This window comes from Spermophilus citellus (genome assembly GCF_964194105.1).
Source record: "Spermophilus citellus genome assembly, chromosome: 14".
Taxonomy (NCBI): Eukaryota; Metazoa; Chordata; class Mammalia; order Rodentia; family Sciuridae; genus Spermophilus; species Spermophilus citellus.
The window spans coordinates 59,702,983-59,722,968 of record NC_138194.1 but is presented as its reverse complement, the minus strand read 5'-3'; the positions used below and the strand labels follow the sequence as shown (position 1 = coordinate 59,722,968).

Here is a 19,986-nt window from a genome sequence, read left to right as displayed (position 1 = left end):
AAAGTTAAATTCGAACCATTTTTATATATTTGATAGTAATTCACTGAATTGGACACTTTTGGTGGGGGGGGGGGGGTGCCAGGGATTGAACTCAGGGGCACTCAGCCATTGAGCCACATCCCCAGTTCTATTTGGTATTATATTTAGAGAAAGGGACTCACTGAGTTGCTTAGCACCTCACTTTTGCTGAGGCTGGCTTTGAACTCACAATCCTCCTGCCTCAGCCTCCCAAGCCACTGGAATTACTGGCATATACTACCAAATTGAGCACTTTTATACCAGTTATTTGACAAATATTTAAATTATTTCCTTAATTATAATCATTGTACCTGTTTTTTCCACCTGAGTCAGCTTTACAAAAATTAAAAATAAATACATTTATGCTATAATGTTAGTAAGTTGTTCAAGTAACCTATATGCCTTCCGAATCTTATGTCCTTGAAATATATAAAATAAACCATGAATATAAAACTATATAGTAGTAAAATGAAAATAAAACTCATAAAAACAAAAATGTTCTGGCCAATGAGCATTTGTGAGTCACACAGTAACTGTCATTCAGATACCTAAAATTTTATACCACTCAAAACTGGAAGAAGGGTGGATCTTGTGCTAGTCTCCAGCGCTCCAGACTTATAGATATAGGGTACCAGATATGCCTAAGTAAGAAGATACACATTCCACTTGGTTTTACCCTTCCCAGATTCATCACAACAGATGTGTTGAAATATCTGTGCATCTAAAAGAAAGTGGAAGGAAAACTTCTAATATCCTGCTACAAGGTTAATTATCAATTGAAGCAGTAATCACAATCACTCCCACTGAAAAATAAAGCAGCCTCAACATAGTACTTTTTAAAAAAAAAATACTTTTTTAAGTTGTAGATGAACACACCATCTTTATTTATTTTTATTTATTTATCTTTATGTGGTGCTGAGGATGGAACCCAGGGCCTCACACATGCTAGACAAGCACTGGACCACTGAACTACAACCACAGCCCAACATAGTACTTTTTAACTTCATACACAGAAAAAAAAAATCTATGGGCTGGATTTGGGAAAAGTAAATATTATCAGTTCCTTAATTGTCTTTGTTTCTATCATCTCAATCATAATGACTTTTTCCAAGGAAATTTATTTAGTAATCTGCAGAATACTTCATATAAGATTAGGATGCAAATCAAACAATCCAGCAAGCAGTGTTTTCAATATTATGACACAGACAGGTTCTTCACCAGACTTTGAAGTGAAGGGCTGTGACTGACTTACCTGCTGGCTATCACACATTGAGCACCCAGGCTGGACAGAAAAGTTGTCATGGCTTTGCCAAGGCCAGTACCTCCTCCAGTAATGAACGCCACTTTTCCTTGAAAGCTATTAGGTGGCAGCATCACTTTTTGAAGGGGAGGAAAGAATTTAGACTGTGAAGCTTCCATGCTTTGATATAATATTTTTGTTCCATAACTGAAAAACTAAAAGGAAAAAAAAACAAAATGAAACAAATTGAACTGCAAACATAAATTTGCACAATAGATATTTAAAATTTATTCTTGAATTTAATATTAATTAAGTTCTTGGATTAATACAAATGTGCTGCAAACATGATTATTATATTTAATCAATTATTATTCTTTTTCTTTTTGAGTACTAAGTAATATATGAAGAGGTTAAAAAACATGGGTTCTAGAACTATAGACTAAATAGTGTGAAATTTTCTCCCTAGTCATATAGTCAACAGAAAGTTATTTAACCTTTCTGTGCTTAATTTTCTTTGTCTATAAGATGGGAATAAAAGAACTCTCTTCCTTGACACTTTTAAACAGGTGCCTCCTCAATTAAAATTAGTAAATGAGCTAGGCATGGTGGCCTATGCCTGTAATCCCAGCAACTCAGGAGGCTGAAACAGAAGGACCACAAGTTCAAAGCCAGTCTCAGCAAAAGTGAGGTGCTAAACAACTCAGTGAGACCCTGTCTCTAAATGAAATATAAAATAGAGCTGGGGATGTAGCTCAGTGGTCTAGTATCCCTGAGTTCAATCCCCAGTACAAAAAAAAAGGAGGTAAATATAACTGAAATAACTATGACTATAGTATATACATATAGCTATATATATATAGCTATATATATATATATATATATAATACATTAGTATGCACTTTATGTTCTATACATATGAACATTATTATTTGCAGGTGTTTTGCTTAAATTTTACTTTAAAAACTGATATAAAACATTTTTATTTTTAAAAAGAATAATTTGGGGACTGGGGCTATAGTTCTGTTGGTAGAGTGATTGCCTTACATGCATAAGGCCCTAGGTTCAATCCCCACTAACAAAACAAAACAAAAAAAAAGAATAATTTGGATAAATATCACACTTCATTTTTGAATTACTGAAGAAAATTATTTTAAAATTCTTTAATGCTAATTACATCAAATGCCTCTATTTTGTTTTTTTCTAACCAATAAATTTAGAACAGAAATTTATAATCACATTACATTTGAAAACCACTGATATTCTCTCACAGTTAATTATAAAAACACATTGTAAGAGTTTAACATAACAAACAACAGGAGCTACCATTCATTAAGTGGTTACCATATGCCAGGGTCAGATATTAAACTACCTAATCACCACAACTATCACATGAAATAGTTATTTTTTTAATCCCATTTAGAGGAAGGGCTCAAACAGATTAAAAATATTGAGCAGGTGCAGGACTAAGATTCAAACATGGGCTGACAGACTCTGGAGCCCTCCTCTGATAACCACCTTGTATGTTGCTTCTATCTAGTCTCTGAGCTCCTACTTAATAATCACATATGGGAGGTATGTAATATTCCCCCACCAGGAAAACAATCACAAGGTCAAAACTCCAGAATCTCATCTTTTCCTGCTAGAGTATTCCTATAAGCTAAATAAGCTGCCATCAGTTGATCCAGGATATCCAGAAACTTACCCTAAAGAAATAATCAGAAATATGATCAATGATTTAGAGTAAGGTTGTTTGTCAACTGGAAATTACATAAAATGTTTATGATGTAATATTGAGTAAAAAAAAAAGAAAAATACAGTGTATATTCTTAAATAAAACCAAATGCTCAGGAAAAAAAAGACTAGAAGGAAATAACAGCAGTAAGCAGTAGACTGAATATTTACCATCTACCAAGGTCTATTAGACTTTCCTCCCCCCTTTACTTCCCTCCCCTCTTCCTTTACTTTATATACTAAATTCTGTTGCCATTCTCATTTTATAGATAGGGAAACTGAAGCACAGAAAGATCATGTACTATATTTTTATAGACAAATAATAATAAGTACTTCACTACTCATTCATATAGTTCTACTTATTTATAAAGTACTTACACACTAAGTACTTTACATGATCCACCAATAATGTGAAGAGAGAGCCTACAGAATGGGAGAAAGTCTTTATCACATGCCCCTCAGATAGAGCATTAATCTCCAGGATATATAAAGAACTCAAAAAACTTAACACCAAAAAACAAATATCCAATAAATAAATGAGCTAAGGAAATGAACAGACACATCACAGAAGAAATACAATTGATCAATAAATATATGAAAAAATGTTCAACATCTCTAGCAATTAGAGAAATACAAATACACTGAGATTCCATCTCACTCCAGTCAGAATGGCAATCATCAAGAATACAAGCAATAATAAATGTTGGCAAGGATGTGGGAGAAAAGGTACACTCATACATTGTTGGTGGGACTGCAAACTGGTGCAACCACTATAGAAAGCAGTATAGAGTTTTCTTAGAAAATTTGGAATAAAACCATCATTTGACCCAGTTATCCCACTACTCAGTTTATAACCAAAGGACTTAAAATCAGTATACTATAGTGACACAGCCACATCAATGTTTATAGCAGTTCAATGCACAATAGCTAAACTCCAGAACCAACCTACGTGCCCTTCAACAGATGAATGGATACAGAAATTGTGATATATATAAACTATGGAATATTACTCACCCTTAAAGAAGAATGAAATTATGGCATTAGCTGGTAAATGAATGGAACTGGAGAATATTATACTTAGCAAAATTAGTCAATCCCAAAGAAACAAAGGCTTAATGTTTTCTCCGATATGCGGATGCTAATTCACAAAAAGGGCCAGGGGGCTAGGGAAGAATAGAGGTATTTTGGACTAGACAGAGGGGAGTAAAGGAAAGGGAGGGAGTATGGTGGTAGGAACAATAGCAGAATGAATTGGATGTTATTATCCTATGTGCACATATGATTACACAACTGGTGTAACTCTACATCATATACAACCAAAAGAATAAGAAGTTATACTCCATTTACAAATGATGTGTCAAAATGCATTCTACTATCATGTATAATAAGAACAAATTAAAGAAAAAAGTAATTTACATGATCCAAATCTGACTTCAGAGTCTATCCTTTATAGTTATTATCTATAAGTAATGGAATTATGGATAATTATTTAATTTTTATTTCAGTTTGGTTGGTTTTAAATACTTACAAAAATCTATCAAGTATTATTTGATTTCATAATCATGAAAAATGTTGTTGAGAGATAAAATTTGAGAATGTATGTAAAAAAATTGAAGATAAATTGACAAATCTGGTTATGTTCCATGCCAGTCATATTTCTTTTAACTTCATATTGACAAAGCTTTTTTTTTTTTTTTGGAATCCTTTTGCCAACGTTTGATAATCCCAAGCAACCTATAATAATCTTTTTCTACCTAAATGGCAGTTTTACCTAAGGCTGCCACCCACCTCCAGAATTACTGCATTAAGATGATGAATCAGGAAGTTTGCACGAGTAGGCTGGCAAATTTGTCACTACCTAATAATAATGAAAAAAATGTATTCTAATTTTCCAAAGGCTCTACCATGAATATTTTTTACTTAGTTTGTGGAGGAAATTAGATGGGAGGCTTTATTAAAAATAACTAAAGAAGATATTTAAAAACATTTTTCTCAACCTCCTAACTGCTAGGGGAAAGCTTACAAAAGTAAAACATCACATTTGATAATAATAATTCCCAATAAATATCTATAACAGATTATTGTATAACAAGATCTTACCTATCTTTTTTGATCTGATCAATACTGATCTTATGACTTCATCACTTTACCAATCCAAAAGTGAAAAAAAAAACACCCTGATATACTATTTTAATTCACATTACCCTCTGACCACTCATAGCATATATGTGAATATAAATTCAACCATCCCTTGGCCTGATCAAGGTTAGTTGCTCCATATCAGCACTGAAATACATAGAGATTCTCAGGTCTCACAAGATCACATTGTATACACTCATATTTCTACAAAGAAATATTCTGAATAATAGTAATCATACTTGGTTATTTCCTTTGAATTATTTTTAAAAAAGCGGATACAAAACAGGCTTTGAAAGATTTTTCATATCTTGCTTTGTAGTTTTTCTAAACACAAGTTGTTTAGAAATAAATTGTTTCTGAAAATGGAAATAGCACCTTTCCTATCAAGATTGATTTCTCTAGAGATCTTTGGTGACCTAAAATTCTTAAAACTCTCTGAAGTCCTCCAATTTTGACAATACAGATTTATTTTTTAGTGTTAGAAGCTATAATCTGCCTCAAGAAGGTTAACTACCCCTGGTACACCCCACCTCCAAACTCGTCAGCTTCCCACTTTACATAAACAATATCTTCCTCCTTCATATATTGCTAAATTACACCTAAACTAATGAGTCACAACCAGCTTCTAATCCTCAAAACGGCAGTTCTAACAGTCTTGACCTTATCTCTTCCCTGGAGGATAAAAACTGTTGTCAATGAGAGTCACACCTAAATTACTTAAGGATTTGGACTAGTCTAAAATGTCTAGAGTCAAAATCTAAAGGTATATTGGTGATCCTAGGCCAAATGTGTTTTATAAGACCTAATTTGGAATTTTAAGTCAACATTTAGATATTGGGTGAATTCACAAAAACCAGAAGCTCTACTAACACTTGGGTCCAACTTCTTACATGATACAGCCCAACCTGCCTGCCTCTTGGGACAGACCTAGGCTCTTTTTGGCCCTGACTCACATAGGGACAGTAAGCCCTTTTACTGGGTGGCTTTCATTTACGAAACTTTACAAACCTGAGGTATTTTGAGTATAGAACCCTTAGTCTAAACAAAACCCAAGAAGCAGTACAAAAGAAGCGGGGGCAGGATTTTTATTTGTGTGTTGGAGGGGGTTATTTTGTTTTGGCACTATATGTAAGTTTCTGAAATTTCATATAAAACAGATTTCTGTAAAAATATTAAGATATATATTTTAGAAAATCCAGTTTCAAATCTGTAAAAACTTATATAGTAATAGACTCTTACATGTAAGTTGTGAAACTAAGTTCATATTTAAATAAGCATTAACTTAGCTGTTTTACCACCACCACTATTACCACCACCACCATCATCATCATCTCTTCTGATGAAGCCTCCATATTAAAATCCAATCCCTCAAACACACTGATGTCCTCCAGAATCAAAAAGAAAAAGTCAAATTATTAACCCTAGCATTCAAACCGTTGTACAATATGGCCTCAGCCCAGCTTCCTATCTGTTCTACCTCACAGACTTACTAACTCCTCAGCACTCCCAAAATTTATCAAGTATTTTCACCTTCTGGCCTTTGCTCCTGCTTTCTCTTCAGCCTAGCAGAATCAGCTTCCAAACAAGGCAAAAATGTCAACATCTTCCTTGACACTTTTAAACAGGTGCCTCCTCAATTAAAATTAGTAAATGAGCTAGGCATGGTGGCCTATGCCTGTAATCCCAGCAACTCAGGAGGCTGAGGCAGAAGGACCACAAGTTCAAAGCCAGTCTCAGCAAAAGTGAGGTGCTAAACAACTCAGTGAGACCCTGTCTCTAAATGAAATATAAAATAGAGCTGGGGATGTAGCTCAGTAGTCTAGTATCCCTGAGTTCAATCCCCAGTACAAAAAAAAAAAAAAAAAAAAAAGGAGGTAAATGAACCCCTCCCTCCATCAGGCGCCAGACTTCCACACTAGACTGGGAGGACTCAGGAAGACGGAACAGTACTTTATTCAGCACTATAGCAGGGCATCTGGCTCCAATTAGGCATTCAATAAATGCTTATTTTATTGGATGTAACACTGTTGACCATGCTCCAATTCCATTCAAAAGTGCTTGGATGCACACATGTAGTCTTACATAAATATACAATACAATCCAGCTCTTTGCCACTTGTTTTTAAAAATTAGAAGTCACTTCCAATGACCATCAATTATGGTATCTTAACTGTAAGCTTATACCCAAGAAAAGAAAAACAGAATCTATTTGTATGCATATTATTAAGTCAACAGCAAATAGAAAAATGGGCTTAAAAAAGGTAGCCCACAGAAAGAATATACATACAACCATATTTATAAGTGAATAAGCTTGTATAAACAAAGAAAGATATCAGTTTTCTCTTACCAAACTGATTAAAGTTCAAAATTTCATAATACATAACACAAGAAACAGCTTAGTAATGCCACTCTTACACTCTTTGATATGAATTGTGGTAAGTTCTTTCAAGGTCAATTTGGCAACATTTATCAAAATATTGAATATATAAAATTATATTAAATATAAATATATAAATACACTTTTACTCAGTAGCTCCACATTAAGGAATTTACTCACAGATGGACTCATTTGGGAGACGTGGGAGAAGAAGCTCTGTTTGAAGATACATTAAGTGGCTGGTTGGGGGTGAGGGAAGGTAGAACACTTACCTAACACAGGAGACTCTGGGTTTGATCCCAGCAAAGCGGAAGGAAGGAAGGAAGGAAGGAAGGAAGGAAGGAAGGAAGGAAGGAAGGAAGGAAGGAAGGAGAGAGGGAGGGAGGGAGGGAGGATAGCCTGTGTTTATGTACTGGAAAACTTCATTTTGTGTAAAGGGAAATTCTTCCCCAGAAGATTCAATGATATCTCTATCAAAATTCCAAATGGGCTTCCGCAAAGATTGTCTAAATACCTAAAATTGATATGGAATGCAACAAAATCAAAATACCCAAAGATGTTCATTAAAGCATGGATCTATTACCTACTAAAAGGAGAGAGAACTTATATGCCAAATGTAAACATTGTTATGTTGATTCACTCACTCAACAAACATTTGTTGAATACCAATAATGTGAGACATTATGTGTTAAGTGAAAAATTCAAGATAGAGAAATATATATCACATGCTCCCATTTGTGTGGCTTTTTAAAAAGAGTATTTTTGTACATATGTTGATAAAGACGCAAAATTTGTTGGAAGAACCCATAAGAAACTATTTATTGTAGTATCTTCTTAGGAGAAGTACTTACTGTATTGACAATCCTTTGATACAGCTTGAATATTCCATATACTCATTAATTAATGCCATTAAAACAGTTAACACAAAACTGAATCATATATGCAAGCACACAATACATGAAGGACATAGAAAAAAACAAAGTTATAGGAAGAAGAAAAATGGCATAGAATCAGTTTCATAAGGACATATGCCTTACTTCAAGTGTAAGTACTCAAATATTTTTAAGTCGAATTTATTGACTCGAATTCCTATCCCAAGAGCTTTACAAGCTGGACCTTAGCTGTAATATAAAAATGTCAGTTGGTAAATACTGGATAACCATAGTTTTCAAAGGATGAATTTTAAAAACTTACATCTTTGTACTGCCAAAGCACCTCATGTATTTCCTGCACATACTAAGCCTTCTAAAACTATCCCAGCTTATTTTGTTCAATTGCTAAAAAGCTACTTGTCTGTGCCATAAAAGTATTTCTTCAATGCCAAGACCACTGCTCCTTCAAAATGGTACATGTAGTTCTTGGCAGGAGGTATCCAGAAATACAAGAGGCAGCTAGGTAGGACACTCTACTGGATTTTTCACTGCAGAAAAGGATACTCCCATAGAATTGTCTCACCCCAAATGCCAGTAGCAAAGGTTGAAGAACTGAAGTACCCAAACTCTACCAAACCCACAGCTCACCAGAGGCCACATTAAGCTGGAGATCTGTGTCTGTGTGGATTGCTGGAGCATGTCTACCCATTCCTTAACTTAATGCAGCGCACTGCACAGAGGCCACTGGTGTCTGAGCTTCTGTCTACAGACCTCGTTGCCACAGACCTCGTTACCAGAGCAACTTGAAGGTAAGGCTGAGCAAATATAAAAGAAAATGCCTCACTGGACTCCATAGCTAGGCTGAATCATGCAACTGCCGGTAGCAAGATAGAAATTACATTTTTGAGTAATGATACATCTTATAACAGGGAACATGAGTCCTTGAAAAAGTGGATACTCTGTTGCTACAGGGTATACTTCCCACTTTTATTACAGTTCTTATTTATCTGCAGTTAGATACAGACCAAATAGATGTTTCCTAACACTACACAATGAAGAGAGATGAAATCAGTAAATTAGGAGGCAATTTGAAATATTCAACTGGGATCTTCACTCCTCTGCCTTTCATTTGATCTCCTATTCCATAGCTAAAACTAATGCGACTCTCTTTTTGAGCCCCAAATCAGAACCCCTGCTTTTGCAAAGGGTTTGTTTTGATTTGGGAGTTTGTTTATATGAAAAAGCATTAAAGATAAGTGTGACATTATGATTGGGTATACAGTTCATTTAATTATTTATTCTGAGCAAGTTTTAGGCATTACAATGCCCCAGACCCTGTTCTAAGCAATGACAATACAGCAGTGAATGAAACAGATACAACAGTCACTCTTTAGTGAGTTTATATTTGGGAGAACAAGGGATGAACAAATTATATGAAACATATGGTATATTAAACGTTGACTGGTACTGCAGAGAAAAATAAAGTATGGAATAGAGGCAGAGCATTGCTACTTTAAATAAGGTGGTCAGCGAAGTCCTCACTGATGTGACATTTGAGCAAAGTCCCGAAGGTGGAGGGGGATGAGTCACTCAATTTCAGGCAAAGGGAAGAGTATGTAGCAAAGGCCCTTAGGAGGAAGTTTAGTATTTGGAGGAATGGCAGGAGGCCAGCATGGCTTGAGTAGGAGAGTCAGTGGGAGGAGAAGAGGACAGTGAGGCAAAGGGGACTGGATCACCAAGCCTGAGTCAGCCCCTAAACAGACTTTCACTTTTGCTCTGAGCTGACAATAAAGTCTACAAAATTTTGAGCAGAGTATTAATATAATCTGCCTTAAGCTTTTATTTAGAGAATTTTTCTGGATGTTGTGTTGAGAATGGGGACAAGGGGGAAAGGTTAGAATCAGGGAGACTAAACCATTTGTGTAACAGGCCAGGCAAGAGATGATGATGGCCTTAACCAGGATGCTATCATTAGAAGTGGCAAATAAAATTACTTGCAAATGAGAAGGCTCAGGAAAATGAGGATGTAATGAATTACCCTACATTGCCTGGTTCAAATCTGTCTTCTTACTTTAAAAGCCTAACCTCACTATACTTTGACCTAATTTGACTGAAAATGGATAAATAGGTCAGTTTATTTGTTTACTGAAAAGGTCAAGGCCATTCAACTGTGAAAGCTTTTTCTGCATGTGTCAACATCACCTCAATACCTCTGCTACTTCTGCATTGCCTCTGTGTTCTAGAATGATTAAGACTTAACTGAGGTAGGAAGAGGAATGGAGTCCTATCAGACAGGAGGCATTAGTTAGGTAAGAGAAACTGAAAGCATTAGAAATAGAGACAACACAGCCACACATTGAACCTGAAAATTAGCTTGCACCAAATACTAGAAGTATAAGAGAAGCGCTCAGGATGGCACTGTAACTAAAATAACTGGATTGATATGAGAAGACCCACATTGGAGGATTGAGGATAGAGTTCTGGACTAGTAATGCTGCATCTGGGCTCTTTGCCATATCTACCACAAGAATGAAGACCACTCTCAGCAATCAGCCTGCAGACATCACTCAGAAGAGATGCACATTCACTGTGAAGAATCCTAGAAGAACAGTCCAGAGGGACATCAATACAGAACTCAATCTTCTTGGAAAAAAAAAAAAGAAGCTCCGTGCTGACAAATGATGGAGAAACAGAAAGGAACTGATTACTGTTCACACTGTCTGTAGCCACATACCGAACATGATCCAGGGGGCAACTGGGCTTCCATGACAAGATGAGGCCTGTGTATGCTCACTTCTCCATCAGCACTATTATTCAGGAGAATGGGTCTCTTGTTGGAATCTGAACTTGCTTGGGTAAAAATATATACATAGGATTTAGATAAGGACAAGCCCATAAAGAAGAGTGATTCCTTGAAGGAAATGATACTGAACTTGTTTCAAATTCAGCTGCTTTGATTCAGCAAATCCCAACAGTTAAAAACAAGGATATCAGGAAATTCTCATCAATATGTATGTTCCTGAACAGTTCAGCAGAATGACAAATAAGATCTAACAGTCATCCTGTTTCTGTATAAGGTCCTGGGTTATGAAACCAACTTGTGGTATTTTAATGACTCAGTAAAAGACCACTACTGTAAGGAAGGAAAGAAGGCAGGCAGGCAGGCCCTAAGCCAGTTTTATAACAGAGAAAAAAAATCAGGGGGCTGGGGATGTGGCTCAAGCGGTAGCACGCTCGCCTGGCATGTGTGCGGCCCGGGTTCGATCCTCAGCACCACATACAAACAAAGATGTTGTGTCTGCCGAGAACTAAAAAATAAATATTAAAAAAAAAAAATTCTCTCTCTCTCTCTCTCCTCTCTCACTCTCTCTTTAAAAAAAAAAAAAAAATCAGGGTTCCTCATTCCAGCGCTTGTGAAAGCTCAGTTCTGTCACTGCTTTTAGGACACAGCATCTTTCCTCTCTATCCACTGCCTGATTTCAAAGCCCATATCTCACACCATTCATAAATACTAAGGACCTACTCGGTGTCTTCTTTTAACCAGTCTCCTGCCTGTGGTCTCTGCTTACCCCAGCCTACCCACAATGCTGATCTCCAGGGAACTCAAAATGTAACCATGTTAGTTCTCTCCTTAGTATTCTCCCATGGCTCCCAGAGCTGTATAAAGTGCAGATTCCTCAGCTTCACAAGCATTCCAAGTCATCAGGACGTGGCTCTTGCCCTTCTCTCCTGCCTCATCCTATTTGAAATTTATTCTCAGGGCAAAAAGTGCTCAGGGTTCCACCAGTTTCCTACCTCCCTATCTTTCATGAATCACTCCCCACCATCACTCCTCCCACGTTCATCATTCAAACCCAGCTCAAAGTTCTGTCGCCCTCTGACACTCCCAGACAGAATGTATAGGATGGTTTAGGCGTCCCAGCACCTGTTGACATTTTGAGACTGATATCACTTACTCCTCTCCTCTACCCAACTCCCCCTTGAATGCCCTCTTGGATCGTGGCACAGTAAGTCCTTAGCTCAAGGGCCAATGACAGAAATCTGGGCTTTACCACATACCACACATTCAAACTCTCATTCCAGATCATTTTAGTCCTTAGTAGCTTTAATACTGCCCTTGGTTCAGGTCCTCATCACTTTTGTTTGACTTCTGGTCTCTCTAATGAAATCACCTTCCTACTTACAACTGTGATGGGATCATACCACTTCCTCAGCCCCACCTTTCTCCCCAGCTCCTGCTTTCAACGAAGTTCTCTCAACATACCTCCTAAACATCCTTCCACATCAAGTCTCCCCACAGCGATTATCATTCCTCAGTTGATGCATGGACAATCACCCAGGTTTGACTATCTACCTCCACTCTAATTCTCAATTCCATAGCTTCGGAACAAAACTCTGACCCATCCATGTGGCCAGCAGGCTGCTCACTAACATGTCTCTAACCCCTCCCTCCTTACTCTACTGATAACCTCTATTTGGGGCCTTCACACAGGCCACTCACTGACCTAGAACTTTCTCACATCTCTCTCACTGGCTAACTCCTCCTCTTTCTTCATGAGTCAGATTAAAAATACACCCAAAACAATGTTCCCATGAAACTAGATGCTCTCCAATGTGGAGTGAGGAAAGGATAGGAAATGCTTCTTCCAAGATCATATGTTTCCCTTTCTCTTCTCCTTTTTTTTTTTTTTTTTTTTGTTGTTGTTGTGTTGTGTTTTGTTGTAGCACTGGGGACTGAACCAAGGGCCTCGCAAATGCTAGACAAGTACTCTACCACTGAGCTATACCCCCAGCCCTTTGAGACAGGGTCTCACTAAATTGTTGAACCTCGAACTAGTGATAATCCTGACAGCCTCCCAAGTCGCTGGGATTACAGATGTGTGCACCATATCTGTTTTTCATGTTTTAAATATGTGTCTGTCTTCTTCAGGGGAAGCAAAAGAAATTGAGAACAGGGTTCATATTTTTTTAATTACTTCATCCTCAAGACATAGCCCAATGTCAGCAACTGAGCCTGTTCTCAATAAATGTTTTTTTTTTAATTTCGGCCTACTAGCTAAAGGCACAATTTAATATAACATTTCACAAATAGGTTTTATGACACATGAAACATTTCTGTTGGTTATGGTAACAAAAGTATTCAAATTAGGGGTTTTAATTGTAACTTGTATTTGCCCTCAAAAACATGATGTTCCCTGGAACAAACTCCCACTTCACAGATGTTAAGACTTTTCTTCTAGAAATTCAAACTCCAACCTCCAAAAAGGGGAAAACCACATTAACAGGAGGTTCTCTGGCCTCAAACCCCAAACCTCAAAACTAACTTCCACTTCTCTTAAGCAAAGGAATTTAGTAAATAATCAGGTTATAATTAATTTTTAAATGAGTCCATTTTCTTCTTCTCAAACTGCGCTGTCTACTTGTTTCAGAGGAACTGGGATATGGCTTAACTGACCTTATTATTAAGATTAGTGGTCTGTGTTCAAAAAAACAAAACTAAAACTAAAACTTTTTATATCAGAACTGTTGTAGATTTCAAATGAACAGTTCTTAGAAGAGTAAGAAAATAGTTTTTTGCTTTTTCTTTCTCACAATGGTCTATAACTTCCTCTTTACAGAAAGAGGATATAGTATCAGCAAACCCCTAGACATGCACAAATCTCTGTTTAAAAGTTCTCTAACTTGAAAGAATCACTATACCCATTCCTGTGTTCATATCTGGCACCACTGTTGCCCATATTTTTCTAAAGAAAACACTATAGCTGTCCACTCTGTCAAACTGATTTTAAAAAAGGGGCAGGGGGACTTAACAGTTGGTAGATTAACTTTTCTACATCATGAGGTGCCCCTCTCTCAGATTTAACTCCGGGAAGGGGTCATATACAGTTTAGGTTTTGTTTGTTTGTTTTATCTTTATGTGAATTTGCTTTGTGAAAATTCACTATACAATGTGGAGCCATTTCTGTCACATTCCACTAAAATGGATTGAGGGGTAGTAAAGAAAAGGACACCTTCTGCTTAAAAATACCTGCTCCAGGAACTGTATCACAGAACCAATCCAAGAAAATAAGCTGCTGGATCTTTAAGATTATTATTATTATTTTCTTAACAACTAACTACAGAAATGCCAGCTATGACCTTTAAGACCACCTTTAACCGCTGCCAATGGGAGCCAGCCAACTGCTGAAAGTAGGGAAGGTGCCAATGAACTTTCTTCCAAAATAACTCTCCTATGAGATTTCTCTGTCCTAATAAAACTTCTTGGGGCTGGGGTTGTGGCTCAGTGGTAGAGCACTTGTCTAGCATGTGTGAAGCACTGGATTCGATTCTCAGCTCCACATATAAATAAATTAATAAAATAAAGGTCCACTGACAATTTATAAAAAGAAAAAAAAAAAAAAAACTCCTTGGTTCTATGGACATACCAGTCACCCTGTCTGTGCAAGTGGATTACAATCCAAACAAAAGTCCCTTGATTGCAGATTCGTCTCTGTATTTTTTGATAGGCAGTATTGATGACGAACTCACTTAAATTAACACATAAACGGATCTCAGTAGAGTTTCTGCCTAGCATGAGCCAGGGCCTGGGTTCATTTTCGGTCCCAGGGGAGGGGGTAGTGAAGAGTTCTGATGATGATAACATCAATGCTCCCTCTGGGAACCATTCCCCATCACGACCCTCCCTCACTCAAGGTGGGATGTGCCCTTCCCTGCCTCTTTCTACCTATTTACACACAGCTCTGAAACTTGCAGGAATTGCGAAAACTTGAAAACCACGTGTCTCCCTATCCACTTAAGCTCAACAGCCTTCTTATCTGAAAGGGGACTGTGACCACCGCCCGGTCCCTCACTGGGCACGCAGCTCCAGCCCTGGCACCTACACGTCCTCTTTCCGCGCGCCTCCCTGCGCCCTTGTCCTGGCTCCGCGCGTCCCGGCCGCCTCCTCCGAGGCAGCCTCCAGCAGGGCGCTCGCCGGGAGCAGCCGGACCCTCAGCCCCTCCGGCGCCGCCTTACCCGCCGGGGGCCGAGGCCACAGGGCAGCTGGGACGCCCGAGCAAAGAACACACGGCCCGGAAAAGCCATGTCACCTGCAGAACTCCGGCCGGAAGACTGCGGGGCTCCAGGGCGGGCCGGGAAACTAAGTTCCGGGGGCTGGGCCGGGGCGGAGGCCCGCGGTCCCTGAGGCGCAGTTCCAGACTGCGGGCCTGCCAGCCCTGGTCGGCCGGCCGAGGACACGACCTGGGGGCCTCCTGGACACTTCTCCCCGCCGCCTGGACCCAGAGTGTTTTGTCCAGCGGCAATAGCGGTTTCGGCGCCCCTGTTGTGGGTGGACCGACCCCCCCGGCGCCGAACGAGGGTTTGCAAAATTGCACAAACGCGCGATACACCCCTGTTGCCCACCCAGTGCCAACACCCTTCTGGGTAATTTAAGTCTATTCCTTAAGTGCACGTTTAAGTTCGTTGTCGAGGTCGCGCTAACTCACATAGTAGCAGCAGGATAGTATCAGATTTAAAACAAGGCTTCCTTTTCCTAGGGGGAAGCAGCGGCAACCTTGCAGGACACACCGCCGCCTATCGCCGAAATGCAGCCTTACTTGGACCTCCCGGACCAAAGGAACTGGTACACAACTAAAAAGTAAAGTTCAACCCTGGAAGAACAGAGGTTTAAACTGCACGGATCCATTTACTCGCCCCCCCCCCTCCCCCGCAAATTTTTTTCCCTGTTTTTGAGACTTGGAACATATGGGGGGGGGGCGGGCTTCACAAACTATGGAGCGTAGAAATTGATATACCTAGCCTAGTTATCTCATTAGATCAGAAGCCAGCTTGTCACAAGTTATGAAGGATTCATTTCTGTTTTCTGTAAAAATATCAGGATGTCTGTCTGGCCTGGCCATTAGTTGATGTTGTAAAGCTGATTGGAATGCCTGCCGGTGCCCTGAACTCACCCATGTCTGGTTTTCCCTGACCATATAACAACCCTTTCCTAAACCTTAGTGACGCCTCATAAATTCTGGCCTTCCCTGGCCAGATAAAGACCCTCTCTTAGTCGCCAAGATCTCCATAAATTCTGATGCCGGGGCCAGCAAAAATGTAAACTTGTGCTATGCTCCTCAGAGTGTTGTTATCTGTAACCCCCCTTTGTGTAACTTTTTGGGCTATAAAACTGGGCCACAAAGAAGCCTCGGGGCTGTCCTTGGCTCCCACGATTTTGAGGGGCAAGGCAGCCCAGGATGGAAATAATAAGCTTGCTTTAATTTGATTTTAATTGGAGTCAGTGGTCTTTTCTTGCGTCGTGGTCTAACAGAAATACTGAAAAAATGTAAAGTTACATATATCATGAATGCATAAAATACACCTAGCTAAGTCCTTTTTATCATGTACTATCATAAAATATGCACAAATCTATTTTTATTTATATATATTTTTTATTTATATAAAACAGTAAAATGTATTACAACTCTTTATTACATATATAGAGCTCGATTTTTTTATTTCTCTGGTTGTATACATACTAAAACAAATTCGTGTCCTCATACATGTATTTTGGATAATAATGATCATCACATTCAACAATCTTTAATTAGCCCCCTGCCCCCTCTCTTCCCCTCCCACCCCTCTCACAATTCTATTTTTAAAGTTAAAATTTGTTAAAATAGGCGTGCAAACATGGACCTTACATGGTGCCATTTGTAGTCAATAGAAATGAAAAACCAGTAAAGATTCAGTTTGAAATCACAGCTGCATAAAATTAACTAGTACTTATTACATTACTTTGATAATTTTATAGCCACTTCCTTTTGCTATTTCTGTGAGCTTGGGTGTCACCATCTTTTAGTTGATCTGCAGTTCACATTGCAGTAAAAAGTGTTCTCTTCTCATGTTTTTTTGTTGACTTTAACATAATCATACAAAGTATGTGCTAATTGACTGTTTATGTTATTGGTAAGGCTTCCAGTAGATAGCAGGGTATTACTAATTAAATTTGGGGGATTTTCAGAAGGGGGGAGCTTTAATTTACCATTCTTTTATCTCCCAGATTCAGCACAATAGTGACCCTTAAACATTTATCCGATGACTAAGTACTGATACTATTGCCATTTCCTAAACATGGACCACAAAAATAACTTAGAGAAAAACTTGTAACAGCCATAGGAGCTAGTAAGGAATAGATTATAGACATGAAAGAGAAATGTCATTCCAGAAGCAACAAATTCTGTCTGTTAGGAGCCATGGGATCTAACTAATGTCAGTGCTTGGGTTTGGGTTTTTTTTGTTTTTGTTTTATTTTTTTTATCAGCAAAGTTCAGCTTTTTATTGAACATGTTACAAGAATTTAGTCAAAAAGATCAAGCCCATGTCTTCAGCAGATTCTTCTTTCTTTGCTGCCACTTTCTTCTCAGCTGGAGCAGCCTGGTGGAGGGAGTAGGACATCCTGCTGGTGCTGCATCAGCTGCTGGAGTAGGCCCACCAGCCCCTAAGTTGCTAATGTTGACATTGGCCTGGGCCTTTGCAAACAAACCAGGCCAAAAATGTTCAACATTTACACCAGCTGCTTTAATGAGGACATTGTTTTATCCTCCATGACAGTCACCTTGTTGTGCAGGATGAGAACAGAGTAGATGCAGGCCAGCTCAGAGACCGAGGCCATTGTGCTGACTGTGAGGCATGGTGTCAACCGCCAAATGAAATGAAGGCCTCCCCCCAATGCGGCCTTAGCATCATTGGAAGAACCAGGCACCTTGGCAGCTGATGCAAGGCATTTTTGCCAGAACAGAGTGGTTTAGAGGTGATGCCAGCAAGCCATTGAGATGATAATGGTTATGTTAAGCTATGTATTCAATTGTATATTAGACCCCTGCTGTCTGCCTCGACCTGCTACTTTGGAGTAGAGTTCCCATTGGTTGGGGAAGTGCAGGAGGAGTCATTTCCGGAGGAGGGATTTCCGGTTGGTGTGTGGTGTGTCCCCGGAGAAGGCCGTGTGCATGTTGTTCGAGGGAGTGCGGAGAATAAAGGAGTTCCTATTTTGAACCTACAAGGCTGTGTGGCAGCTCGGTTATTTTGTGCCCAGCCAGACTGTGGCAGGCAGCCACTGAGGAAAGGTTTTATTACTCATAGAAGCTAATATTTCTCAACATTGTTTTGGATGTCAGACTGTTCAACATCCTATAAATGTATTTCACTAATCCTCATAAGCATTCATGAAGTGTACACTATTATTATCAACATTTGGGAAACTGAGGTAGAGAGCAGTTAGGTAAATTTTTTAACTTATGGAATCAGATGGAATCTGAGCCCAACTCTGTCTGGCTCTAGCACCCTTGCTCTCAGGTTGAGTGTAGACTTGGTCAACTGCTGAGATTCAAAGTGAGCTATATGTCTCACTAGATGTGTAATGTTTTAACAGGTATAAACCTGAGTTCCTTATCTGTGAAATGCAGATATTAAGAATTCACAAAGTTGTAGCTGGGTATAGATGAGATAATGTACTTAAAACACTTAGAACAGAGCCCAGCACATCAATAACCAGTAAACACTATTATGCACATAAAGAGTGGACCATTGTTAATCAAAAACTACAGAAGAACCTCTGACCTCATTATTATAATAATGTTTCTTTTTTATGGAATAACAGGCTGTACTTATTAAGCAAATTTAACAAGATCATTACCAAGAAAATATACTATCTCATGGGGAAAAAAAAATAAGGAAGGGAACCTTCCCAGGAGAAGAGTGGGCCAGAAAAGTTGTGACTTTGCCCAAATACATTTTTGTAAACTGATTTTGGGTACTGTATATCAGGTTTGTAAAAACTCTCCTAACAAATATTTTAAATAGTACTGAGTAATTAAGAGGCAATAATGCTTTTACCAAGGCATTGACCAAAAGCTAGCAAGAGGCTTACTTAGCCTTTTTAAAGAAAGATTTTATATACATTTCAAAGATAAAGAATTTACAATGACAGGTTGTATTATTCAGCTTTCCATCCTGTGACAAAATACCTGAGATAAACAATTTATAAGGAGCAAAGGCTTGGTTTGGTTTCAGATCATGGTCACTTGGCCCTGTTTCTTTGGGCCTGTAGTGGCATGGTATATCATAGAGGAAGCACATGGTTGAGGAGGCCTATTTACCTCATAGCATCCAGGAAGTAAAAGAGAGAGACAGGAAAATTCCAGAGTCCCAATATCCCTTTCAAGGCATGCTCCCAATGACCTAACTTCCTCTCACTAGTCCCCACCTCCTAAAAGTTCTACTACAACCTCTTGCTACCTTTACAACCCAGCAATGTCTTTCTCAAGGACATGAAAGCCATCCCTTTGAAATATAATCCACATGGAAGAATTCTCAAGGAAGACCTTGAAGGTAGGAACCTAATATTTGACTGTTCTGACTCCAAACAGCAAACCTATCTCCTATCATTAAGCTAGGACAAGTTTTTTTCCTTTGGATCAAATCAATTAGCTACCACAGACAGTTATCCCAATTACCAAGTGAATTTAGGCTGAACTATATGACAAGTGTTACTGCGCACTTTTCAAAAAAAAATCCTGAGTTCAATTCCCAGTAGCAAGAAAAAGGAAATAAGAATAGAACAGATAGATTCTT

At 38.5% G+C, this 19,986-nt stretch overlaps 1 protein-coding gene across 3 annotated transcripts in view; it reads right to left on the bottom strand.

Moving 5' to 3' along the window:
• The window catches only part of DECR1 (2,4-dienoyl-CoA reductase 1), a 37,153-nt gene extending 21,177 nt beyond the window's left edge, over nucleotides 1-15,976 (bottom strand). Inside the window, exons 1-2 of one of the 3 annotated variants that reach the window (XM_081265705.1) lie at nucleotides 15,861-15,976; nucleotides 1,271-1,473 (exon numbers count right to left, since the gene is read on the bottom strand). In XM_081265705.1, coding sequence (XP_081121831.1) covers nucleotides 1,271-1,437 — 167 coding nt within the window. In that variant the 5' untranslated portion in view covers nucleotides 1,438-1,473; nucleotides 15,861-15,976. Of the gene's footprint in view, nucleotides 1-1,270; nucleotides 1,474-15,257; nucleotides 15,594-15,860 lie in introns of those variants that run through there. The other 2 variants (XM_081265703.1, XM_081265704.1) reach the window with 2 other exon arrangements.
• Between the last annotated feature and the right edge of the window lie 4,010 nt (nucleotides 15,977-19,986).